The sequence below is a fragment of the Rhinatrema bivittatum genome, chromosome 11, assembly GCF_901001135.1.
Source record: "Rhinatrema bivittatum chromosome 11, aRhiBiv1.1, whole genome shotgun sequence".
NCBI classification, from domain to species: domain Eukaryota; kingdom Metazoa; phylum Chordata; class Amphibia; order Gymnophiona; family Rhinatrematidae; genus Rhinatrema; species Rhinatrema bivittatum.
In genome coordinates this window covers 73,291,948-73,313,661 of record NC_042625.1, presented here as the reverse complement: position 1 = coordinate 73,313,661, position 21,714 = coordinate 73,291,948, and the positions used below count along the sequence as shown (strand labels likewise).

Sequence of the window (21,714 nt, the reverse complement as noted above, 5' to 3'; positions counted from 1 at the left end):
CTGGGCAGACTGGCTGGACCATTTGGTCCTTTTCTGCCTTCATTCATATGTTTCTATGAGAGAACATATCAACAGACTGCGTTAAAGCACAATGCACCTGGCAGAGACAGGCAGCAGACACCTGGCAGATCTGCTCTCCTGTGATGACCCAGAGCTAAGTCCCTCACTGGGAATGTTCCTGATAGAGAGCATTCCAAATCCTCCTGACCACACAGCAGGAAGCCAGATGGTGAAGTCTGATCCAAGTGGGAAAAAAGGTTGGGATATACATGTCATACAACAGATCATACGTTTTGTTGGTTTTTTTTTTTTTGCTATGCGGGCAGAGACAACAGGGCTAGAATGAGTTGTTTCTCCCACAGCCTCTGCTTCTATCGCTTTATTACTAAAATACAATTACACAAATGATCTGCACTGTAGCAGGTCATTACCATACAAGACAAAACGTAGTGCTGAAGTAGATTCTGGGTGTGTTTAAGGCAGTTAAGGATATGATTATTGCTTTAAACTTTTCTTTTTTCTCTTACCATTAAGCAGGGACTGGAGGTTATCACCTTCCTTCCCAAGTCTGTTCTTCCTAAAGATGCCAAACCGTGGCCTCTACACAGACATGGCTAATTGTTTTCCAGGTACGACATCCGTCTCATCCAGAGGGACACAGTCTGAACACTGGGTAAACAGGAAAAATAAATGGGAGGCATAGAGACTGCTCCCTCTTCTGATCCAACTACTTTAAACAATTTATATTTCATACATAATCTCCGGATCGTGTCTTTTTCCCAGTTGTAAAATTTCAACATTGTTTTAAGCTTTACAAGATGCAAAGAGAGGTTTATACTTGCAGAAAAATATTATTTTTAAGTCTTGAATTGCTGTAAAGGATCAGAGAGAAAAATAGGAAACAAAGAAAAGAAAAAAAGAATTAAAGGTATAATTCCCTCCCCTCTCACCCACAGTGTGTATTATAGGCATGTTTTAGCATGGAAAAATCCCCTATCTTCAGATAATGCATTTTAAAAGCTGAAAAATCTAAAGCCAAGAAAGCTACAAAAGGAAAGGGTCATGCATCAGAAAGGCAGCTGATGTTTCTTGTTTCTGTAATGTAAGCAACACTAGAATCTTCTCCTTTTCATGTTCCCATCAACCACAGCTGTACTGAGGTATTCAGCTTGGAAGTATCACACCACTGGTATCTTAATTAAAAGGAGAAGCAAACCCCTTCCTCCCCCCTACTCCAACAACAAAAAGGTTCAAGAGAGAAGCACTTCAGTATTAAAGAATCAGAGAGCCACAAGGTTTTCCTCTGCACAAGTATTGCTCGGGAGTTGGAGGGAAATTAAAGTCCAATATACTTCTTTAGTTCTTGCTATGAAACATCAGGTTTCTACAGAAACTAACAGGCCTGCTGTGATCAGCGTTATCCATAAATCTCTGATAACATTAAAAGGGAAGGAAATCTTCCAATGGAGAGCCCATCAGTACATCCCAGGCAGGGCTGATGCTTCTCTGCATGAAGCAATCAGTATGTGGTCAAACAAGGTGCTGTTCTCTGTTTTTCCTGAGAAAAAAAGTGATATCACGCCTATACACCGTGGCACTTGACCAGTCCATCCAATGAGTGATACCAGTCACACTTAACTATTGAACAGATATGTATGCTGCTCTTTGTGGGCACTGTTTTTTCCAGTGCCCATGGCTGCCAGACATGCTTCTGAGCCACTACATAGCTTTGTTGTGGTGATCGCTTCATTGTAGAAAACACTAGTCACCAAATATCCTGCTCTGTCGGAAGGGGCTGGGGAGGAGTGTTTACAGAATCTGTCCACCACCAAAAAGCAGAGCATGGTTATTGCTTTAAAGCAACAAATGACTACAAAGCAGAATAACAGTAGCAAAGATTTAAAAGGCACAGAGGAAAATACCCCTCACTGCCAAGATATCTGGAGGTTTGCTTTTTAACATCCTCAAATTTGGTGATCTACAAGTTTCTTTCTAGAGAAACTGCCGACTGTTCACAATGCAGATGTTTACTGGTTGTACAGACACTACCACCCCTAACAAAAAAAAAGGGATGCTGAAGGCCACTGAATAGATGTTCTGTATAGCCCTGTATCAGAAGATATGGACAGGCAGCTTTGCTAGGGCAAAAGATACAGTGAGGGGTATGCAGAACAAAATACCTGATCTTATCAATATTTTGAGTGCTGTACCTCCCAGTCAAGGATATCTTTAGATTATAAAACAAAACCTTACCCTCAACCTCCATAAACTATTGCAGCTACACAGTATATGTTTGGGAGCTGTAATTGGGATCTTAAAAAACACACACGAGGCCTTGCACTAGACACTAGAAATAGGCCCATTACTATTACTATTACCCAGGAACCATTACTTGACAAAGTTAGAAACTCAGGGTGCAATTCCCTTTCAGACAGAACAACTCCAAGTAGACTTGGAAGGTAGTTAGGCTTAACAGAAACCTGAAGAGAAAATCCTAAACCAGTTTATAACCTACCCATTATTTGTTATGGCTTTTTAAGAAGTGGAAACTATTAGCAGGAGGAGGTCCAGTGGTTAGAACTAGAATTCAGAAATCCCAGGACATGATTGCAAATCTTGGGTTTACCTTCATGCCTGCATGTCTGTCTGTGTGGTCTTGACCACACTCTCCCCCCCACCCCCCCCAATCTGCCCACCCACACAATTTATCCAACTGTTGCTGTAGGGAGAACTTCTTTCTTCTTTCATGTATGATGCCATCAAATGCTCCAGATGCAAAAAGAAAGCCCTGCCAAGGCCCTGCACCCCTGATATGGTTGTAGGAATGGTACCGATGTCTTTACAATGGCAAAGTACGTGGAGATCCTGTTCGTATGAAAGGCAAGTTTTATAAACCAAAATCATAAGCATCATTATTACTTTTTTTTGTCTTCATAAGCAAATAATAAAACTATATCCACACAAACTTCTGTGCTTCAGAGCTGCTTGATTCTCTGTGGAACAAGTCTCTGAGTATCTGCCCCAAGGAGATGTTTCCAGCTTTGTAGGTGATAAATCCATGTAAGAAGTGTTTTCTTTCATTGTGAAAGTTCAAGTTTCTCATTTGTTTTTTTTCCTGCTGTAGATTATTCTCGTATACTGGCAGAGTAGGAGAACTGAGGGAAATGTGTCTGCTGGTCCGGCTCCAGCGGATCCAGGTTATCATCTGTAGTAAAGAGAGAATCAGCTGAAGGGAGATCTCATGGGTTATTGCTTTAGAGAAATGCAATTACAGATCATTAGCTTGCCCTTGTTCCACCTCCTCCTCCCATCAAGGATGCTCTGTGCTTATTCCAGTTGCGCCTGAATTCAGATTCTAACTTTTGAGACTTTGTGCTATAAACTGTTCCTGATCTTTGCCTGTTTCATACTGCAAATGTTTATTTTTACTTATCGCGCTATAGTATAAAAATACTAGATGCTTCATGTAATCACTGTGTTGCATCTACACTTGCACAACGTACTAACCTCACCCAGAACAGAGGGAAGGGCTAAAGGCAGAGAGGGAGGACAGCAGACATCCAAAAGCACAGCGCTGGAGAGTGCAATGGCAGTGCAAGCAACTGAACAGCTGGTGATGTTTCTTGGGCTTCACCAGTACAACAGCATAAAAAGGAATAAAATTGGAGGCACTGGCAACAGAACAGCTGGTGGGGGATTCCCAGGTCCCACCAGTGCAAGAATCGAAGGAAAAAAAACACCCCCCCCCCTAAAAAAAAAAAGTCACCAGGAACAGAACGGCTGGTAGGGATTCCCATGCCCTAATGGCACAAGAGAAAGTAGAGCAGCAGTGATGGCAGGGGAAAAGCTGGTGGAGTTTTCTGATCCTCACCAGCACAAACAGGAAAGAAAAACAAAACAAATCGAGGGCACTGGCAGCAAAACTTGAACCTTGGAGCCAGAGGTAGGAGGGGACAAAGTGGAGGAGGGGGCCAGAGAAGATGTTGGAGGAAGAGGGGGCTGGAGGAGAATAGTGAGGAAGTGGGGAAAAGAGGGAGAATCTGGGAGCTGGGGAAAGGGAGCAGTGGAAGAGTGAGGGAGAGATCAGAGGGAACGGGAATGGGAGTACAAGTTGGGAGGGGTAGAGAGGCTGAAGGAGGGACAGCAGGGATGGGAAGCGGAAGAGTGAGGTGGGAGGGCTGAAGGGGGAGAGTAGTGGGAGGAGGCAGAGTGCAAAGTATTTCCCCTGACATACACAGGCACACACCCCCATGCTTTATTTCCCCACAAGCACCTCCCCATGCCTTCTCCTACACACACACACACACACACACACACACACACACCCTCTTCTTCCCCTCTCCCCTACGCAAACATATACCTTCACACCATAAACCCTAACATACCCTCTACACCCCTAATTCTATGCACATATACACAAGAGTGAGGGGGTAGGGGAGCGTTCTTCTCCACCTAACTCATCCCACACTGCTTACTCCCTCAACATACAACCCACACCAAAGCGCAAACACACGAGAAGAGGCGAAGAAGGGAGAAAGTGGACAGTGCAAAATGCACACCCCCACCCCACACACACCACACTCCCTTCCCAACAAAACCTCCCATGCACACACAACCCACTCCAGTCACTCCCCAACACCCACACTCCAACTCCCTGACACTCCTAACGCTCCCACAAACACACCAACCCCATAACACATACACAGAACCCTTCTCCTCCCCCTCCCCATACATGGGGGAGAAGAGGGATAGAGAAAGAGTAAGGATGGGGCAAAGTTAAGTGTGTACACAAACACCCCCAGCTCACTCAACCCTTGATATGAACGCACACCAGCCCTATAAAACACACACCCCGGGGGAATAAGGGAGAGACTGTGGAGATTGCAAGGGGGGAAAATGTACATTCCCCAACACATACTCTCTCTCTCTCTCACTTCCCCACAGCACACACGCACATATACCCCCCCCCCCCTTCTCTGTCATATGCACACACACACAGGGAAAGAAGGGGGAAAAGTGGAACGCACAATATAGGAGAGAGTGAGAACATATACTCACACCCGACATTTGACTAGGGGAGGGGGGAACCCCCCAGCACGCACACGCTCTCCACTCACCTCTTGATGCCATTTCCACTGACATCCACAACACACACTCCATCCCCACAACATACACATGGATGTGTGAATAGTGGGCATGCTCAGTGTGCAGGTCAAAGTTCTAGAAACTCTGACAAAAGTTTTCCGTGCTGGGCTCCATCTGATGATGTCACCCATCTGTGAGGACTATCATCCTGCTTGTCCTAGGAGAATGTGGAAAGTGCAAGGAGGAAAGAGTGCACATGCAATCCCAAACGCAAATGCCACCAACCCAACAACACATACTGCTTACACCACTGCATTTCACACATCCTCTAAGTCTTCTGACCTTCACCTGTCACACCTTCCCCACTGAATGCCCCCACATACATACAGGCAACTACTGCCAATCCTCCACTCTCAATAGAGCAAGTACAAAACTCTGATTATGACTCTCTGACCTGGATGAGCACATTAACACACTTTTTGATGCAATTATGTTTTTGGGGTTCCCTTAATATCCATGCTCATTCAGTCAAATGGGGGAAAATGAGGTATGAATTTGGGAATTCTCTAGCTCTCTCCCCTCCCCTTCCTATCAAGTCACTTGTCTCACCCAGTCATTCCTTGCATTTTCCACCTAGGCCTAACGATAGTATCTAGAGCTGAGAGTCCACTGGCAGGTTTGGCAAATGAAACCAGCAGGGGCATAGTCCCTAGTTTAATTTATATTCTGCCTTCCAAATGTGGAAAAAGATAGGGGACCCTGGTAATTATTTCCTTTTAATCTTTTGAGTGCTGGTTTACTTCTGACCTTCAAAAACCGTTCCCATTATGATGCTATCAGGCGAAGTGCAATGCTCTTCTTGGCCATCATAGCTTAAACTGAACTGGCTCCTGGGGAGGCACAAGCAAGACTGACAGATGCAATGGCATACTACAATAGGCTGCAAGGTTTCTTCTGCATGCTTTGCCTTGGCATTACTCACATCGGTCAGGCGGCGTTACTGTTATTGTCTGTGCTGTGAATTCATCATCGAAGTACCTGGTGTCAATCTCTGATGTCACCTGAGGCTTAAATGGTGGGGTAAGCTTTTCCCAAAAAGAACAGAAAGAAAAAGTGCACTTTATTTAGTAACAAATCTTCTAAGTTCAGCCAAAACTATGAGATTCTTCTATCATCCTCTTCTTGCCTTCCCTGTCCCATTAGCATCCCCCCCACCACCCTACAGAGAATGCTGTACAATATTGTATGTTTTCCAGCTGATATTTGCAAATGGAGACAAACACACAGTAATCATCTGCTGCCTACACTACTGAATGTGGACAATCATTAATAACCTGAAGAAGCTGATTTAGATGGCTGTCACAGAGTCTTGGAACACAGAAAACCTTGACAGAGATTATACTTTACCAGGCTACAATCTATTCAGCAACACGGAGGTAGGAAGGAAGGGAGGAGGCGTGGCATTATATATAACAAAATATTAAAGCAACAGAATTGCAGGGCTTATGAGGTAAGGAGGTGGCACTGTGGGTTAATTTGGAAAGAGGGAATGGAACATTATTTGTTTATTTTTATATACCGATATTCCTGGTAGATCACACCGGTTCACAAAATTAAAAAAAATATTATACAATGTTAAAAACAATAAAAACAAAACCTAATGAGATAATAAATATGATAAAATAAATCATCATCAAAAATAACATAATAATTAAGAGAAACAAATAAATGGCGAAAAGGCCCGATGACATATAGGACCTTGGGGTTTCATGTTTGCTCACCAAATGCCTGCCTGAATAACCAGGTCTATTTATACTGGTGTATTATACAGATCATCACCAGAGGAGATGGACAGAGATTTAATGGAGAATATTTACAAAATTGATATGAAAGGGGAGGTGCTTATGTTAGAGAATTTCAATCTGCCAGATGCTGATTGGGACATCCCAGCTGCTGTGTCTTCTAGAAGCAGGGAGATCTTGGATTCTCGGCAAGGAGAATTGTTCTGTCAAATGATAATGAAACCCACATGAGAACGGGTGATACTGGACCTAGTGCTTACCAATGGGGACAGTATCTTTGATGATTATAATTGATGAGCATCTGAAATCCAGAGATCACTGGATGGTATAATTCAGTATTATAGCACAAGACATTAAGGTTCATTCAAAGGCTTAGGGTCCTAGACTTCAGGAAAACTAATTTTGTTAAAATATGGGAGAACCTCAAGGTTGGAAAAATCTAGGGGAAGTAGAAGAGCAGTTGGTAAAACTAAAACAAGATATTATAAGGGCAACTAACCTTTTTGTTAGGAAAGTAAATTTATTTATTTATTTATTTTAAGTTTTTTTATACCGGCCTCTTTAGGGGTAGTCTGAGTTGTTTAACCCCTTTCAGGAAGCAGGACAAGTCTGGATGGGTTGATAGCTGGATATCGTCCACTTCGGCTCCTTGGACCTTGAGGGAGTTGAGTGGCAACCCCTTCTTCATACCGTCCTGTAGGAACTCCAGAATCATGGGAATCTTGGCTATCCGCGGGAGAATCCCACGGTCCTCACACCAGGCTTCAAAATACTCTCCAGTTCCATATGTATGACAGGGATGTGAAGAACTTGCGAGCTTGGAGCAGGGTGTCAATCACGGCCTTTGGGTAACCACGCTTTTTTAGGCGAGTCCTCTCAAGGGCCAGACCATAAGAGAATCGAGAGAGATCTTCGTGGAGAATCGGGCCCTGCTGGAGAAGGTCCCTGTATAGAGGTAGGCACAGAGGGTTCCCTGCAAGGAGTCTTTGAATGTCTGATTACCATGGTCGTCTTGGCCAATCCGGGCCACTAGTAGAACTAGTCCCCTGTGATGTTCTATCTTGCGGATGACTCTGCCCAGTAGTGGCCATGGGGGGGGAAGGCATACAGTAGGTCTTCCTCTGGCCAAGTCTGGACGAGAGTGTCGATTCCTTGGGATTGTGGCTCTCGTCTGCAGCTGAAGAACCTGGGACTTGGGCACTGAGACAGGTGGCCAGTAGATCCATGGCAGGGAGGCCCCAGCGATTTACTATCAGTTGGACGGCTGTGGTCGACAGCGTCCATGCCCCCGGGTCTAGGTTCTCTCTGTTGAGGAAGCCTGCTGAGACGTTTTCCTGCAATGTGGGAGGCTGAGATCCCTTGTAAGTTTATCTCCGCCCATGCCATGAGAGGGTCTCTCTCCAGGGACACCTGCTGGCTCTTGGCTCCTCCCTGGCAGTTGATATAAGCAACTTTTGTTGCATTGTCTGATTCGAATTGCTTTGCCTCGGAGTCTGTGGCTGAATCGCAGGCACGTTAGTCTGACTGCTCGAGCTTCCAGGCGGTTTATGTTCCATTCTGCCTCTTCCTTGTTCCATTGTCCCTGGGCTCGCATACGTGGTGAGCAAGATCCAGTTCGGTGGGGATAAGTTTACTCCTCTGCTTAGGTGGTCTTCTTGTAGCCACCACTGGAGCTGAGAATGTACCTTTGCTGGTAGTTGGAGGCGAATTGAGTAGTCCTAGGACAGTGGGTTCCATCATAACAGTAAGGAGCGCTGGAGCGGTCGCATATGGGACCTTGCCCACAGGACGACCTCCAGGGTTGATGCCATGAGGCCATGGACTTGAAGATAGTCACATACCTTGGGGCGTGCATTGGTCATCAATCGTCATAATTGTTCCATCAGTTTCCTTCTCCTCAGAGGAGGGAAAAAGACTGTTCTGTTTGGTGTCTAAATGGGCCCCCAGGTACTCTAGCGACTGAGAGGGCTGCAGACTGCTCTTGCCAGTGTTCACGACCCAACCGAGTTCCTGCAGTAGGCTCTTGACTCTGCTAGTCACCTGCCGGCTCTCCTCCAAAGACTTTGCCCTGATTAGCCAATTGTCCAGATAAGGGTGTACCAGATTCCTTCCTTCCTCAGCGTTGCTGCCACGACCACCATGAGTCTGGTGAAAGTTCTGGAGGCGGTTGCTAGGCCGAAGGGTAGTGCTCGGAACTGGTAATGGCAACCCAGTATCGCAAAGCGCATGAAGCGCTGGTGATCCTGATGGACTGGGATGTGAAGGTAGGCTTTGGAAAGGTCCAGGGAGGTTAGAAACTCTCCCAGTTGTACTGCCATTACGGAGCGAAGAGAGTTTCCATGCAGAAGTGTAGAACCCACAGATGACTGTTGACGTTCTTGAGATCCAAGATGGGCCAAAATGATCCCTTCCTTCTTGGGAAGGATAAAATAAATGGAATAGCTCCCCGTATTTTGTTGGGGTGTGGGATCCGGAGTTATTGCCTTCAGACTGAGTAGTCTTGTTAGAGTGATTTCTACTGCCAGTCTCTTGGAGTGGGAGTGGCAGAGTGACATCATAAATTTGTCTCAAGGATTGCTGCGGAACTCCAGAGTAACCTTCTTGAATGATATTTATAACCCATTTGTCTGATGTTATCTTGACCCATCTTTGGTAGAAGAGGGCAAGTCGACCCCCTATATCCTCTTCCTGTGGATGGGTCGTCCCATTCTCATTGTGAGGCATGGCTGGAGCTTGCCCCAGGCCTGCTCTCTCCTCTTGGTCTATCTGTTCCAAAAGGGCTGGGACCTTCCGGAGGGACAAGGTGCCTGGAACTGCGAGTTCTTGTAGGGTCTAAAGCGCTGCGATCCTCTGCCCTTTGTTCTCCCGGGGAAGGGACGCTGAGATCTTTTACTCCTATCTTCCGGTAGCTGAAGCACTGGGGATTCATCCCATTTGCTGGCTAACCTCTCCAATTCGCTTCGGAACAAGAGAGATCCTTTAAAAGGCATTCTTGTGAGATTCGCTTTAGATGTTGCGTCCGTAGACCAATTCCGTAGCCATAGTTGTCTTCTGGCTGCCACTACCGAGGCAACGCCCCTGGCTGAGATGTGCACCAGGTTTGAGCTTGTGTCCGTGAGGAAGGCTGCTGCAGGTTCCATCGTCTCACCAGTATACGTTCTGGAGTTATCTGCCTCTCTCAAGAGGAGCAAGCAGGAACGTGCCACCAGTGAGCAGCAGGAAGCAATCTGCAGTGTCATTGCTGTTGCATCGAAGGCCTGCTTAAGGATGGATTCCAATCGTCTGTCCTGAGTGTTCTTCAATGCAGCGCCTCCCTCAATGGCAATCGTTCGCTTTGAGACGTCACAGACCATAGCGTCCATTTTTGATAAATGCAGGCGTTCCTTGGTCGCTGGTTCTAGAGGGTATAGGGCTACCAAGGCACGACCCCCCTTTGAAGCTGGCCTCTGGGGCATTCCATTCCAGGTCAATCAGTTCCTGGATGGCTTCCATCATTGGAAAATAGCATGAGGCCTTACGAAGGGACACCAAGATAGGGGTTCTTCTTTGGTTCCACCATAGGGTCCCTTGCCAAGAATACCCGGCGTCTTCAGAGTCTGAGAAACAAGGGCTGGTAATTCATCCTTGTGGAAGAAGTGAAGCATGATTCGGTATGGTTCCATTCCTGGAGGGATTTCTCCTTCTTCCAGGGAGTCACTCATCATATGTGGTGTCTGGGTCCCTGTTAGGGAAGTTCTTGGTTAGGCGAGGCATGTCTCGAGGCATCCGAGCTGGGCTGGGAGGATCTTGTGCTTCCGGCAGGGGTTGAGCCTGAGGCGCAGCTGGGGCTGATTGCGCCTGAACGAAGGCTTGCAGCCCTTGGAAAAATTCTAACCAGGAGAAGGTCCCTGGATACACGTTAATCCCAGGGAGAGTCGGAGTAGGAGCCCCAGAGGTGCCCTCCTGTGGGGAAGCCAACTCAGAGATGCATTGGTCCGGGGAGCTAACGTCAGTAGTTCCGGAACCATCTCCCGACAGTAAGGGACCAGGCTTTGGTTCCCCCTAGGCTTCTTCGCAATGTTGACAAAGGCAGGACTCCAATTCAGGCTGAGCAGCTCTTATGTGGTAGGCTGTGCAAAGAGTGTGCCTTCTGGCCTTCTTGAGCATCGGTGCCACGGTCTCTATGTGTTTGCGCACGTGCAGTTGTAAATCGCAGCTGTGAGTGTAGTTGCACGCACGGGTGCACTCAGTTGTGACTGTCTCAGTTGTGTGCACCACTGTATTGGACGCGTGCAAGTTAAGTGCCTCGGCTGCCCTGTACATACCGCCGGCCAAGAAGGGAAGATGGCGCCGATGACCCCCGCGCATAAGATGGCGCCCCCCCGAGGGTCTCCACGTGTGTGGACCCTTGCACCAGATCGGGGCCTAGCCAACCAAGGCTGCTCAACCCGATCTGTTCTCCCTTCTAACCTCGCCGGGGACGGATTCGGTACGGCAATCCGAGTTCTGGAGACCTTAAAGATTTTTTCTTATCTGGTCTCAGCGCTTACCGATCGTGTGCCGGACGGTCTCCAGCTGCGGAGGGAGAGGGAATTACCTTCACCACCGCGCTCGTTTCTGCATCCGCTACCTTTCAGCCACACTGGGGGCTAAGTCCACACCGGGGAACCGGCTGCCAGACCAAGGCACACCTCTGAGGGATATCGGAGATCACCTCAGGAATTCTCGACTGGGGGAGGGACCCTTAGGTATCACCACGGGACAGCGGGGCTTGATCTTCCTTAAGATAAATTTAGTTTCTTCTTTGCTGTAATTCTTAACACTATTCTACTGTGTGGGATAGTGTCCGCATCTGCTAGGAGATGGAGAAATATTGAAGAGCTGAGGTTACTGTAGGGGTATATCTAGAGTGATGTCAGCTTTGAAATCTGACTCCGTCTCCCATCTGCTAGTAGAAGAGCACAATACCCATTGGTCCTGAGTCCATCTGGCTACATGCTAGGAAATCGGAAATTTAACTTAAAGTAGTTAAGGCTATGAGGCCTGATGGAATACATTTGAGGGTTTGAGGGAACTTACAGAAGGCCAGGCAACGCCACTGGCTAAACTTTTCAATGCTTCTTTAGAGTAGAGACTAGTTCCAGAGGACTGGGGAGGGGTGGATGTGATTCTTATTCATAAAAGTGGAAGTTAAGGAGGAGGCTGGGAACTATAGGCCAATTAGCCTGACCTCTGTGGTGAGCAAATTAATGGACTTGCTGCTAAAACAGAGGATAGTGCAGTTTATGGAATCCAATGGACTGCATGATCTGAGGCAGCATTGTTTTACTAGAGGTAAATCTTGTCAGACATATCTGACAAGTTCTTTGACTGGGTGACCAAAGAGTTGGATATATGGAGAGCGCTAGATGTAGTGTACTTTGATTTCAGTAAGGCCTTTGACACAGTTCTGCACAAAAGACATATATAAATTGAGTACCCTTGGTATGGAACCTAGAGTGAATGACTGGATTAGAAACTGGCTCAGTGGGAGGTGATAAAGGATATTGATAAATGGAGTTTACTGAGGAGGTGGGTGTTACTAGTGGTGAGCCTCAGGGATCATCCTAGGACCGGTTCTTTTCAACATTTTTGTGAGTGACATAGTGGAAGGATTGTCAGTCAGGAAAGGTTTGTCTTTTTGTCAATATCAAAATCTGCAACAGGGCAGACAGCTAGGAAGGTGTGGAAAACACATGGAGGGATCTAGTGAAGCTCGAGGAATCGTTTAGAGACTGGCAGCAAAGAGTTAATGCTAAAAATTGCAAAGTAATGCATTTAGGATGCAAAAACCCAAGGGAGAGATACAGTATTGGAGGCAAAGTTCTTCTAAGCACAAAAGTAGTGCGGGATTTGGGGGCAATTGTATCTGATGTTCTTAAGATGTCCAAATAGGTGGATAAAGTTACAGCTAAAAGCAGAAAGATGCTTGGCTTCATAGGGAGAAGAATGGTCAGCGGAAAATGGAAGGTGATAATGCCTCTGTATAGGTCCCTGGAGAAACCTCTTTTGGAATACTGTGTACAATTCTGGAGATCACACCTTCAAAGGATATAAGCTGGCTGAAGTCTGTCCAGAGAGTGGCTACTATAATGATCAGTGATTTTTGTTCTAAATTATATGGGGACAGACTTAAAAATCTGAACATGTATACCCTAGAGGAAAGGCAAGACAGAGGAGCTATGATAGAGACATTTAAATAGCTCAAAGGTTTCCATGCACAGGAGGCTAGCCTCTTTCAACAGAAAAGAGGCTCTAGAACAAGAGGTCATGGGATGAGTGTGAAAGTGGGTAGACTCAGGAGTAATCTTAGGAAATATTTCTTTATAGAGAGGATAGTAGATGCATGGAACAGCCTCCTAGTGGAGATGGAGGAGGCAAAAAAGATATCTGAATTCAAGGAAGCAAGGGATAAATAATGGGCTCTCTGAGGGAATGATGGGACTTGTAAGGTCTAAATAAATTGGACAAATTAAATGGCCATATGGTCTTTTTCTGCAGTCATGTTTCTAATTCTGTAGAAGACAACAAAAAAATAGTACTCTAAACCTGAAATTGCTATATGTCTGTTTTCACCAGAGGGCGCACAATCTTGTTAGTGGGATGAAGGAGCTGTTTTTCAGCAGTTCTAACCGGAATAAGTAGATCCTGTTATCACTGGGGCAAGTCAGTGGTGTCGGCCTGTGATCCCTATCCTTTATGTGAGCCACTTATGTTACTGCTCACCAACACTTGTATTAAAGGCAGAACAGGTGGAGTTTTGCCAGGCAGATATTTCTACCTGGCTAGTCTTGAAAGCACTTCTTTTCCCACTCTATATCTGTGTTCACATGCAGCCTGGAATTTCTGTGAGGTAGGAACAAGATTTTCTCACCTTTTTCTGGACTACATCCTGCCAGTTAATTGAAGAGAAGAATCGGTGTGCCATAACCTCTTTGGCATCATTGGGGCCCCCTCCTAACCTAAAAGGCAGATGAAGAAATTCCTATTTTTATTCGTTCTGGTAAAATCTTACAGCCAAATGGGCAGAGGAGAGAGATAAGGCATCCAAAGGTTCAGGACCTGGTATGGTGAGCAGAAGCATTCCAAAGTGGGTCACTCTGAAGATCTCAGAGAACAGTTTCTAGCAGCATAAGACATAACATACCAACAAAAATGTCCTCAATGGATATATTCACAAGTGTGTCAAACAAAAAAATCTCCACTTCCCTCCTCTTAAAAGTTTAAGCATTAAAGAACAGTATATATAGCTATAAGGGGCAATATACAAGTCAGTATGGAGTATAAGTTTTTTATTATTTCGTTACTGTGTGATAAAATTCCAAACATTTATTTTTTGATCTATTTTCATATCCATTTAAGACATTTTAACAAGAGAATTTACTTCCCTTCAAATTGCTGAATTCTGAAAATGAGGCAGACTTGACATGGTGTGTTTCCAGGCTTGACCCCGCTTCAGGGGCATTCCTTTAATGCTGATTGCTCACTGTAACTATTTCAATAGCTCCAGCATCTTTTATTCTCTTGAGGACATATGATAACCTCACACAGTAATAGAAGGAAAAAAAAACAACTTAGTATTCCATACAGAACTATATGATTGCTTTTCATAGCTAGCTATATTTTATAGAAACATAGAAATGATGGCAGAAAAGGACCAATAGTCCCATCCAGTCTGCCCAGCAAGCTTCCTATGGTAGTATGTGCTGCGCCGTGCAAGTTATTCCCATGTATCAGTCAAATCTGCTCGACGTGCTTTGCTTATGGACTTGGCTGTAGAAGCACTCCTGTGTTTGTTCCTTAATGTCCATGCATCAGTACCCCAGACTGTAAAAAAAAAAAAGTCATGTATATGGACACACACATACATACACACTGCTCTTTTATGGTTAAAAATTTAAGAATAAAAGCTGCAGGATGTCAGGCTGTGTTCCAGTGTCTCACAAATGAAACAGTGAATGAAATCTGCTGTCTGCAAAACCAACAAGGTCTGGTGAAGAATCTTGGGGTAGGAGAAGCAATGAATGTCACTGAACCCATCCAGTGTAGCTTGAGTGTATACTGCCCCTGTGCCAGAACCACCTCCAATTCCCTCACCTTAGTTTGGGGTCCTTTTTCAGCAGCCCCGCCAGCAGAGACTTAGCCTCAGGGCTCAGAGTGCGAGGGAAGCGAATCTCCTCCATCAGAATCAACTCAAAGAGCCGCTCGTGATCCTGATTGTAGAACGGCAGTCGCCCACACATCATTTCATACATCACCACACCGAGACCCCACCAATCCACAGCACGCCCATAATCATTGTCTTCCAAGACCTAAAGAGAGGTGGAGGGGAGGGAGGGAGAAATGGAAAAACCAAGAACAGCACACAGTTTGAGTATTACAACATGAAAGTTTCACAGAGTTAAATAGTTTGCCCAAGTGCAAAAACTGTTCCATTTCTGCACCAGTGTTTTTCTGTTTAATAAACCTACCCCTTAACTACATTTTATGGCAAATACATTTTAAAAGATTCTTTTGCTATTGGGTTAAAAAGCAAACAAAACAAACCTACAAGTTAAGTATTTCACAAAATCTTTAAAACTAATCTGTGTAACCAAAGCAGAAATGTCATCACCCACCCACTAGAGGAATTATGGGCCTAATCACTGCAGACATGCTGTTGGCAAAGTCAGTAAAAAAGAACACAGTTTGGGCTTTACCAATTAGGCTGGCTCTGTGGGAGGGAGGAGGGGGAAAGAGAAGAACAGCATTATACTGTAAGTTGATCACTAAGTGTCACTTTAAGGGCACTCCTTAGCTCAGCCCTAGTCCTAGCATGTGCTAGAAATCCCCCAGAAACTTATTCCCCATGCGATTTAATACCTCAGGGGCCAGGTATTCTGGTGTCCCACAGAAAGTCTTCATGGTGGCGCCATCCGTGATGCCCTCCTTGCAGAGCCCAAAGTCTGTGATCTTCACATGTCCATCCTTATCCAGCATGAGATTCTCCAGCTGAAACAGTGGCAATGCAAGTTTTACCCAGGGTATGGAGAAGACGCCATGGCACAAAATGTAGTGCCATCCCGAGCAAAGCCAATGGGATCAGGACTCAGTATTTTAATATCAGTAAAAGAAGAAAACTGGAAGGGGAAGATGGTTAGAAACAGAGAAAGGACACTTGCTACCTTTTTTAAAATGCTGAAACTGCCCATGACACGCCAGACTGGTGCTCAAGCAATTGATCTCTACACTTTTAGATTTCTCATGAGATTAGGTTCTGACAGTGAACTTGTTTTAATCTGAGCTAGAATATGTACATTACACCCTTTAGGAATTTTATGTTCATAAGATTTTTATGATTTTTGACTTTGTATTTTTATATTTAGTAATTTGTCTGCTTTCCTTTTGTTATATTTTCAAAGCTCTTCAATTTGAGCATTTTTATTTTGGAAAGCCGAATGAGAAGTGGAATTAAATAAAGCAAAAGCAGGCACCTTAATGTCTCTGTAGACAACGTTTCTGGAATGAAGGTACTCCAAAGCAGAGACTATCTCGGCACCATAGAAACGAGCTCTGTCCTCCGTGAAAACACGCTCCCGTGAAAGGTGAAAAAACAACTGAAAAGAAAAAAAAAGAGAAAGTCTGAAGCCAGGACCAGAATAACCACTTACAACAGCCTCAAACACTGTTTGCCCCAAAGGGGCAAAAGCAAAGAGGCACCTAAAGAGCAGGAAGAGACCAGATACTTGTTTACCTTCCTACCAGGAAGCTCATTTAACAGAAGGAAAAAGAAAAGTTATTTAGTCATGGATTTGAAGTCATTCTGTTTTATTGAAAAAAGAACACTATTCAATCATTTGAGGATGGAGTTCTGTGGAAAATCTCTCCAGCAGGTATGGTGTCTCATAATAGCATGCTATGCACTTTCAGAAGGAGAACACATCAAAATAACCTGGGACCCCTCTACTGACTCCAAGCCCCAGCTACTCAGCCAGTTAGCAGCTTCTGGACTGTTAAGGAGCCAGACGTTTCTCTGAAATAACTTGTACCTTCAAAAATTATGCTCTTCTGAAAGTACAGCAAACTCACATCACAGAAGTGAAATAAAAATAAGGTAGGACAACAGGAAAAAATATTTTGTCAGCTAACAGATATATGAGGCCCTAAAAATTACCCAATACAAAGCCCAGAAAATGTTTGCTTCAAATTTTATCTGCAAATGTTAAGTTCCTAGTTTTTGCCCCCCACCCACCCTACAAAATATAAAATGGAAAAAATTGTGCATGTCTAAATTGCTCCATCTGGCTAATTCTCCGCCAGATGAAAATGCTGAGCATCTAAAAAAATACAATCTGTAATTGCCTCATTAAACACAAAAAAGCTTATTTGTGAAGTAAATGCCTTCTTGTTTCTACTGATGCAGCGCCTGACAGGAGGCTCTGCAGTACCAGGAAGAGTTAGAGGATTTTCAGTACCCACACTTAATACCTACCTCTCCTCCATTAGCATACTCCATGACAAAACACAGACGATCACTGGTCTGAAATGCATACTTCAGTGCCTACCAATGAAAAACAAAAACCACCCAGAAATTAATATTACTACTTGATGAAAAGTGGCAAAACAAAAATCACACTACATTATTACTCAGCTACTGCAAAGCAGCAATTAGTATAGTAATTCAAACTGCACTCTGTATTAGAATGAATCTTCCTACAGAAAGGAACAAAGAAACAACAGATCAACTGGGGCAACAACTGTGCACATATAATCATAAGGGTGAATGGGGTTCTTGCAAAATTAGAACTGCATTCTCATTTTCTTGACCTCATAACAGTCCCTTCTCCTCCATGTGCAGTCCCACTCTATGTCACCAAATACACAAGTCACATTTATCCAAAAATGTAAAAGTAGCAAGAGGGCCAACTTTCCTATGTTAGCTCCATCTTGAAGGAATAAGAATTGCAGACCAGGATTATATTTTGTCAGGTACTCTTAATGTTTCTTATATTAGTATGTGAATTCCTCCATCCATTTTTATTTATTTCTATGGCTATCTCTTCAGATCTCTATAGTAGTGACTACTGAAGTTGCTACCTGTAACGAGTGTTCTCCATGAACAGTAGGATAATTAGCCACACACGTAGATGACGACATCCAAAGGCACCAACATGGAAAAAGCTATGTCAGAATCCAGAAAAGCCTAGAAAGCTTTTCTGAGCACTCTCATGCTGTCGCCACTGCACAAGCCTCATGCTAAGAACTTATTCCAAAGGGGAGGAGTATGTATGGCTGATCATCCCTGCTGTCTATGGAAAACAACTATTATAGGTAAACAACTCCGTATTCTACATCAACAAATAAGATGATCAGCCACACAAATAGGAATTCCTAGCTAAGAGTTGCCTTCCAACAAAAAAGGAGAAATTACCAAACAGACAATGGGCAGATCACTATTTTGTAAAGCAAATCCCCTTTTCAGTTTTTAATCTCCTTTTTAATTTTTTTGGGAGGACAACCCAAAATTTAAAAAAAGGCCTCTGCCCTACTCCCCAACATTTTGAACCTCTGGTTCTCTCTCCTCTCTGGCTATCTCAGAGATCAGTAGCCATGTGATGACTAACAATTTATGATGCAACTGTAAGTGAAATTTAAATATGACTGTAATCCTCCTTGGGACCAAATATGGGAAAAGTCGGAATATCAAATATTTATAAATAAACCCTCAGAGGCCATGGAGAACAGACTGGCTAAACCTACTGCTGCGATGAGAGTCAATATCTCTACAATAATGGGAAGTAAATATGTGGACAGAAGTTCATATTGCAGTCAAAGAACATAAGAAATTGCCATGCTGGGTCAGACCAAGGGTCCATCAAGCCCAGCATCCTGTTTCCAACAGAGGCCAAAACCAGGCCACAAGAACCTGGCAATTACCCAAACACTAAGAAGATCCCATGCTACTGATGCAATTAATAGCAGTGGCAATTCCCTAAGTATAACTGATTAATAGCCATTAATGGACTTCTCCAAGAACTTATCCAAACCTTTTTTGAACCCAGCTACACTAACTGCACTAACCACCACCTCTGGCAACAAATTCCAGAGCTTTATTGTGTGTTGAGTGAAAAAGAATTTTCTCCGATTAGTCTTAAATGTGCTACTTGCTAACTTCATGGAATGCCCCCTAGTCCTTCTATTATTCAAAAGTGTAAATAACCGAGTCACATCTACTCGTTCAAGACCTCTCATGATCTTAAAGACCTCTATCATATCCCCCCTCAGCAGTCTCTTCTCCAAGCTGAACAGCCCTAACCTCTTCAGCCTTTCCTCATAGGGGAGCTGTTCTATCCCCTTTATCATTTTGGTTGCCCTTCTCTGTACCTTCTCCATCGCAACTATATCTTTTTTGAGATGTGGCGACCAGAACTGTACACAGTATTCAAGGTGCGGTCTCACCATGGAACGATACAGAGGCATTATGACATTTTCCGTTCTATTAACCATTCCCTTCCTAATAACTCCTAACATTCTATTTGCTTTTTTGACTGCTGCAGCACACTGAGCCGACAATTTTAAAGTATTATCCACTATGATGCCTAGATCTTTTTCCTGGGTGGTAACTCTTAATATGGAACCTAACATCGTGTAACTACAGCAAGGGTTATTTTTCCCTATATGCAACACCTTGCACTTGTCCACATTAAATTTCATCTGCCATTTGGATGCCCAATCTTCCAGTCTTGCAAGGTCCTCCTCCTTCAATAGAAACATCTATTTATTTATTTAAGAGTTTATATACTGCTTTTACAACTAAAATGTCAAGCAAAATGGTTTACAAATAAATGTACATAATAAAAATGACAAAAACAGACAGTAAAATAAGTGACAAAAGGCAAACAAATATAAGGGGTAAGGTGGAGAGGGAAAATTTTAAAAGGCAGAGAGGCTCCAGAGAAGAAGATTTGCGAACAAAAGTCAGGGTATTGTTTATTAAGGCATCGGGAGAAGGTCAAAGGCTAAAAGTGAAGAGGTGTGTCTTTAAATTATTTTTTTTTAAAGTCTGTGCGTGATGATATTTGTCTTAGATGGTCTGGGAGGGTGTTCCAAAGTGAAGGGCTGGCAACAGAGAAGGCATGTCATCTGGTGAGGTCTAATCTAGCTAGCCGGACAGATGGTATCTCTAGAAGATTTTTATGTAGTGAGCGGAGCTGTCTGCTGGGTTGATAAATTTGAAGTAAGGTGCATAGCCAAGTAGAAGAGTCATTATGAATTAAATTGTGAATGAGGGATAAAATTTTGTTTTGTATTCTGAATTTGACTGGAAGCCAATGTAGTGAGTATAGAATTGGAGATATATGTTCTTTGCGGGAAGTGCCTGTTAGAATGCGTGCAGACATGGGTCTGACATTATGAGTCTTGATACGTCCATCCAGTATTAGATCTGCTTGGGCACAACAAATAAGTATGTTCTACTACCTATCACCCACTTCCCAGCTCTCAAGATCCTTCAAACTACCTTGACTCCTCACATTTCAGTCCCCCTTCTCTTACAGCCATTTCACAACTACAGCCCTTTCTCAAGCTCTGCAACCAATTGCTAAGTTCTCATTCCTCAATCTATACTCAATCTTCAAGTCTCTACCCTTTCCCCTTTCTCCCACCCAGATTACCAAGTCCTCACTCTTTCCCCAACTTACAGGTTACCACTCTCACCCCTCCCCAGTTCCAGCAAGTTCCCACTCTCTTTCATCCAACTTCTGCCTTAAAATGTCTCCCTCCCCACCCTTCATGTCTGTCCATGCTAACCCTGTTGCTGGCACCTCTCTTCTTCTACCTGCATAGTTCAATGATAAGCTGTTTGAACTATGTGGCTTTCGGTACTATTCAGCCGCAAATGGTTCAAACAGCTGATTGCACTCTGTGGGAGGAAGAAAAGGCACCAATGGCAGGGTTAGCAGTAACAGCTAACAGGTTAGCAGAACCTGGCAAGTACCCAAAAACTAAGTCTATTCCATGCTACTGTTGATAGTAATAGCAGTGGCTATTTTCTATGTCAGCTTAACTAATAGCAGGTAATGGACTTCTCCTCCAAGAACTTATCCAATCCTTTTTTAAACCCAGCTACACTAACTGCACTAACCACATCCTCTGGCAACGAATTCCAGAGTTTAATTGTGCGTTGAGTAAAAAAGAACTTTCTCAGATTAGTTTTAAATGTGCCACATGCTAACTTCATGGAGTGCCCCCTAGTCTTTCTATTATCTGAAAGAGTAAATAACTGATTCACATTAACCTGTTCTAGACCTCTCATGATTTTAAACACCTCTATCATATCCCCCCTCAGCCGTATTTTTATCATCCAAGACATTGCCCCCGTTGAACAAGTTGTCTTAAGGTAATAGAATTCGTCCATCCTGTAAGCTGAACTTGTACCACTCTACCCAAGTATCCACAGTCCTTCAAGTAAGGGCAGCGTCCTTGACCTGCGGTTCCTGTGTTCTTTGGAGTCTTCTTCCTCCCTTGATGACTCTTTGCCAGCTCGGATCTGCCCTCGGAGGAGATGAGGTCTTTCCAGCACTAGCAATAATGGACATAGATATACCCGCTGATTGCAATATTTCAGCTGCGTCCTCTATAGTGCGTGCCCTGTGAAAGACTCCTTTAAGCATGAACCCCAGTCCAAAAGGGGAATAGCCACCGGTACTGCACCTTTTCCACTGTCAGTGCGCTGGTGATCGCTTTAAAATCCAGGCATTTCCGTAGAGTGATGGCGGATAAATCCGCATAAATAGAAATATTTCCTTCCCAGTGCAAAGTGTGCTGCTGC

At 44.2% G+C, this 21,714-nt stretch overlaps 1 protein-coding gene across 6 annotated transcripts in view; it reads right to left on the bottom strand.

Annotated features, from left to right (window-relative positions):
- Window positions 1-225: 225 nt before the first annotated feature.
- The window catches only part of AKT2 (AKT serine/threonine kinase 2), a 147,275-nt gene continuing 125,786 nt past the window's right edge, over window positions 226-21,714 (bottom strand). For 5 of the 6 annotated variants that reach the window (XM_029571068.1, XM_029571067.1, XM_029571070.1 and 2 more), the window contains 7 exons: window positions 17,377-17,445; window positions 16,379-16,501; window positions 15,768-15,896; window positions 15,003-15,217; window positions 13,780-13,867; window positions 6,068-6,170; window positions 226-3,205 (listed from right to left, as the gene is read on the bottom strand). In XM_029571068.1, the coding sequence (XP_029426928.1) occupies window positions 3,126-3,205; window positions 6,068-6,170; window positions 13,780-13,867; window positions 15,003-15,217; window positions 15,768-15,896; window positions 16,379-16,501; window positions 17,377-17,445 (807 nt within the window). In that variant the 3' untranslated portion in view covers window positions 226-3,125. Of the gene's footprint in view, window positions 3,206-6,067; window positions 6,171-13,779; window positions 13,868-13,887; window positions 14,733-15,002; window positions 15,218-15,767; window positions 15,897-16,378; window positions 16,502-17,376; window positions 17,446-21,714 lie in introns of those variants that run through there. The other variant, XM_029571073.1, reaches the window with a different exon arrangement.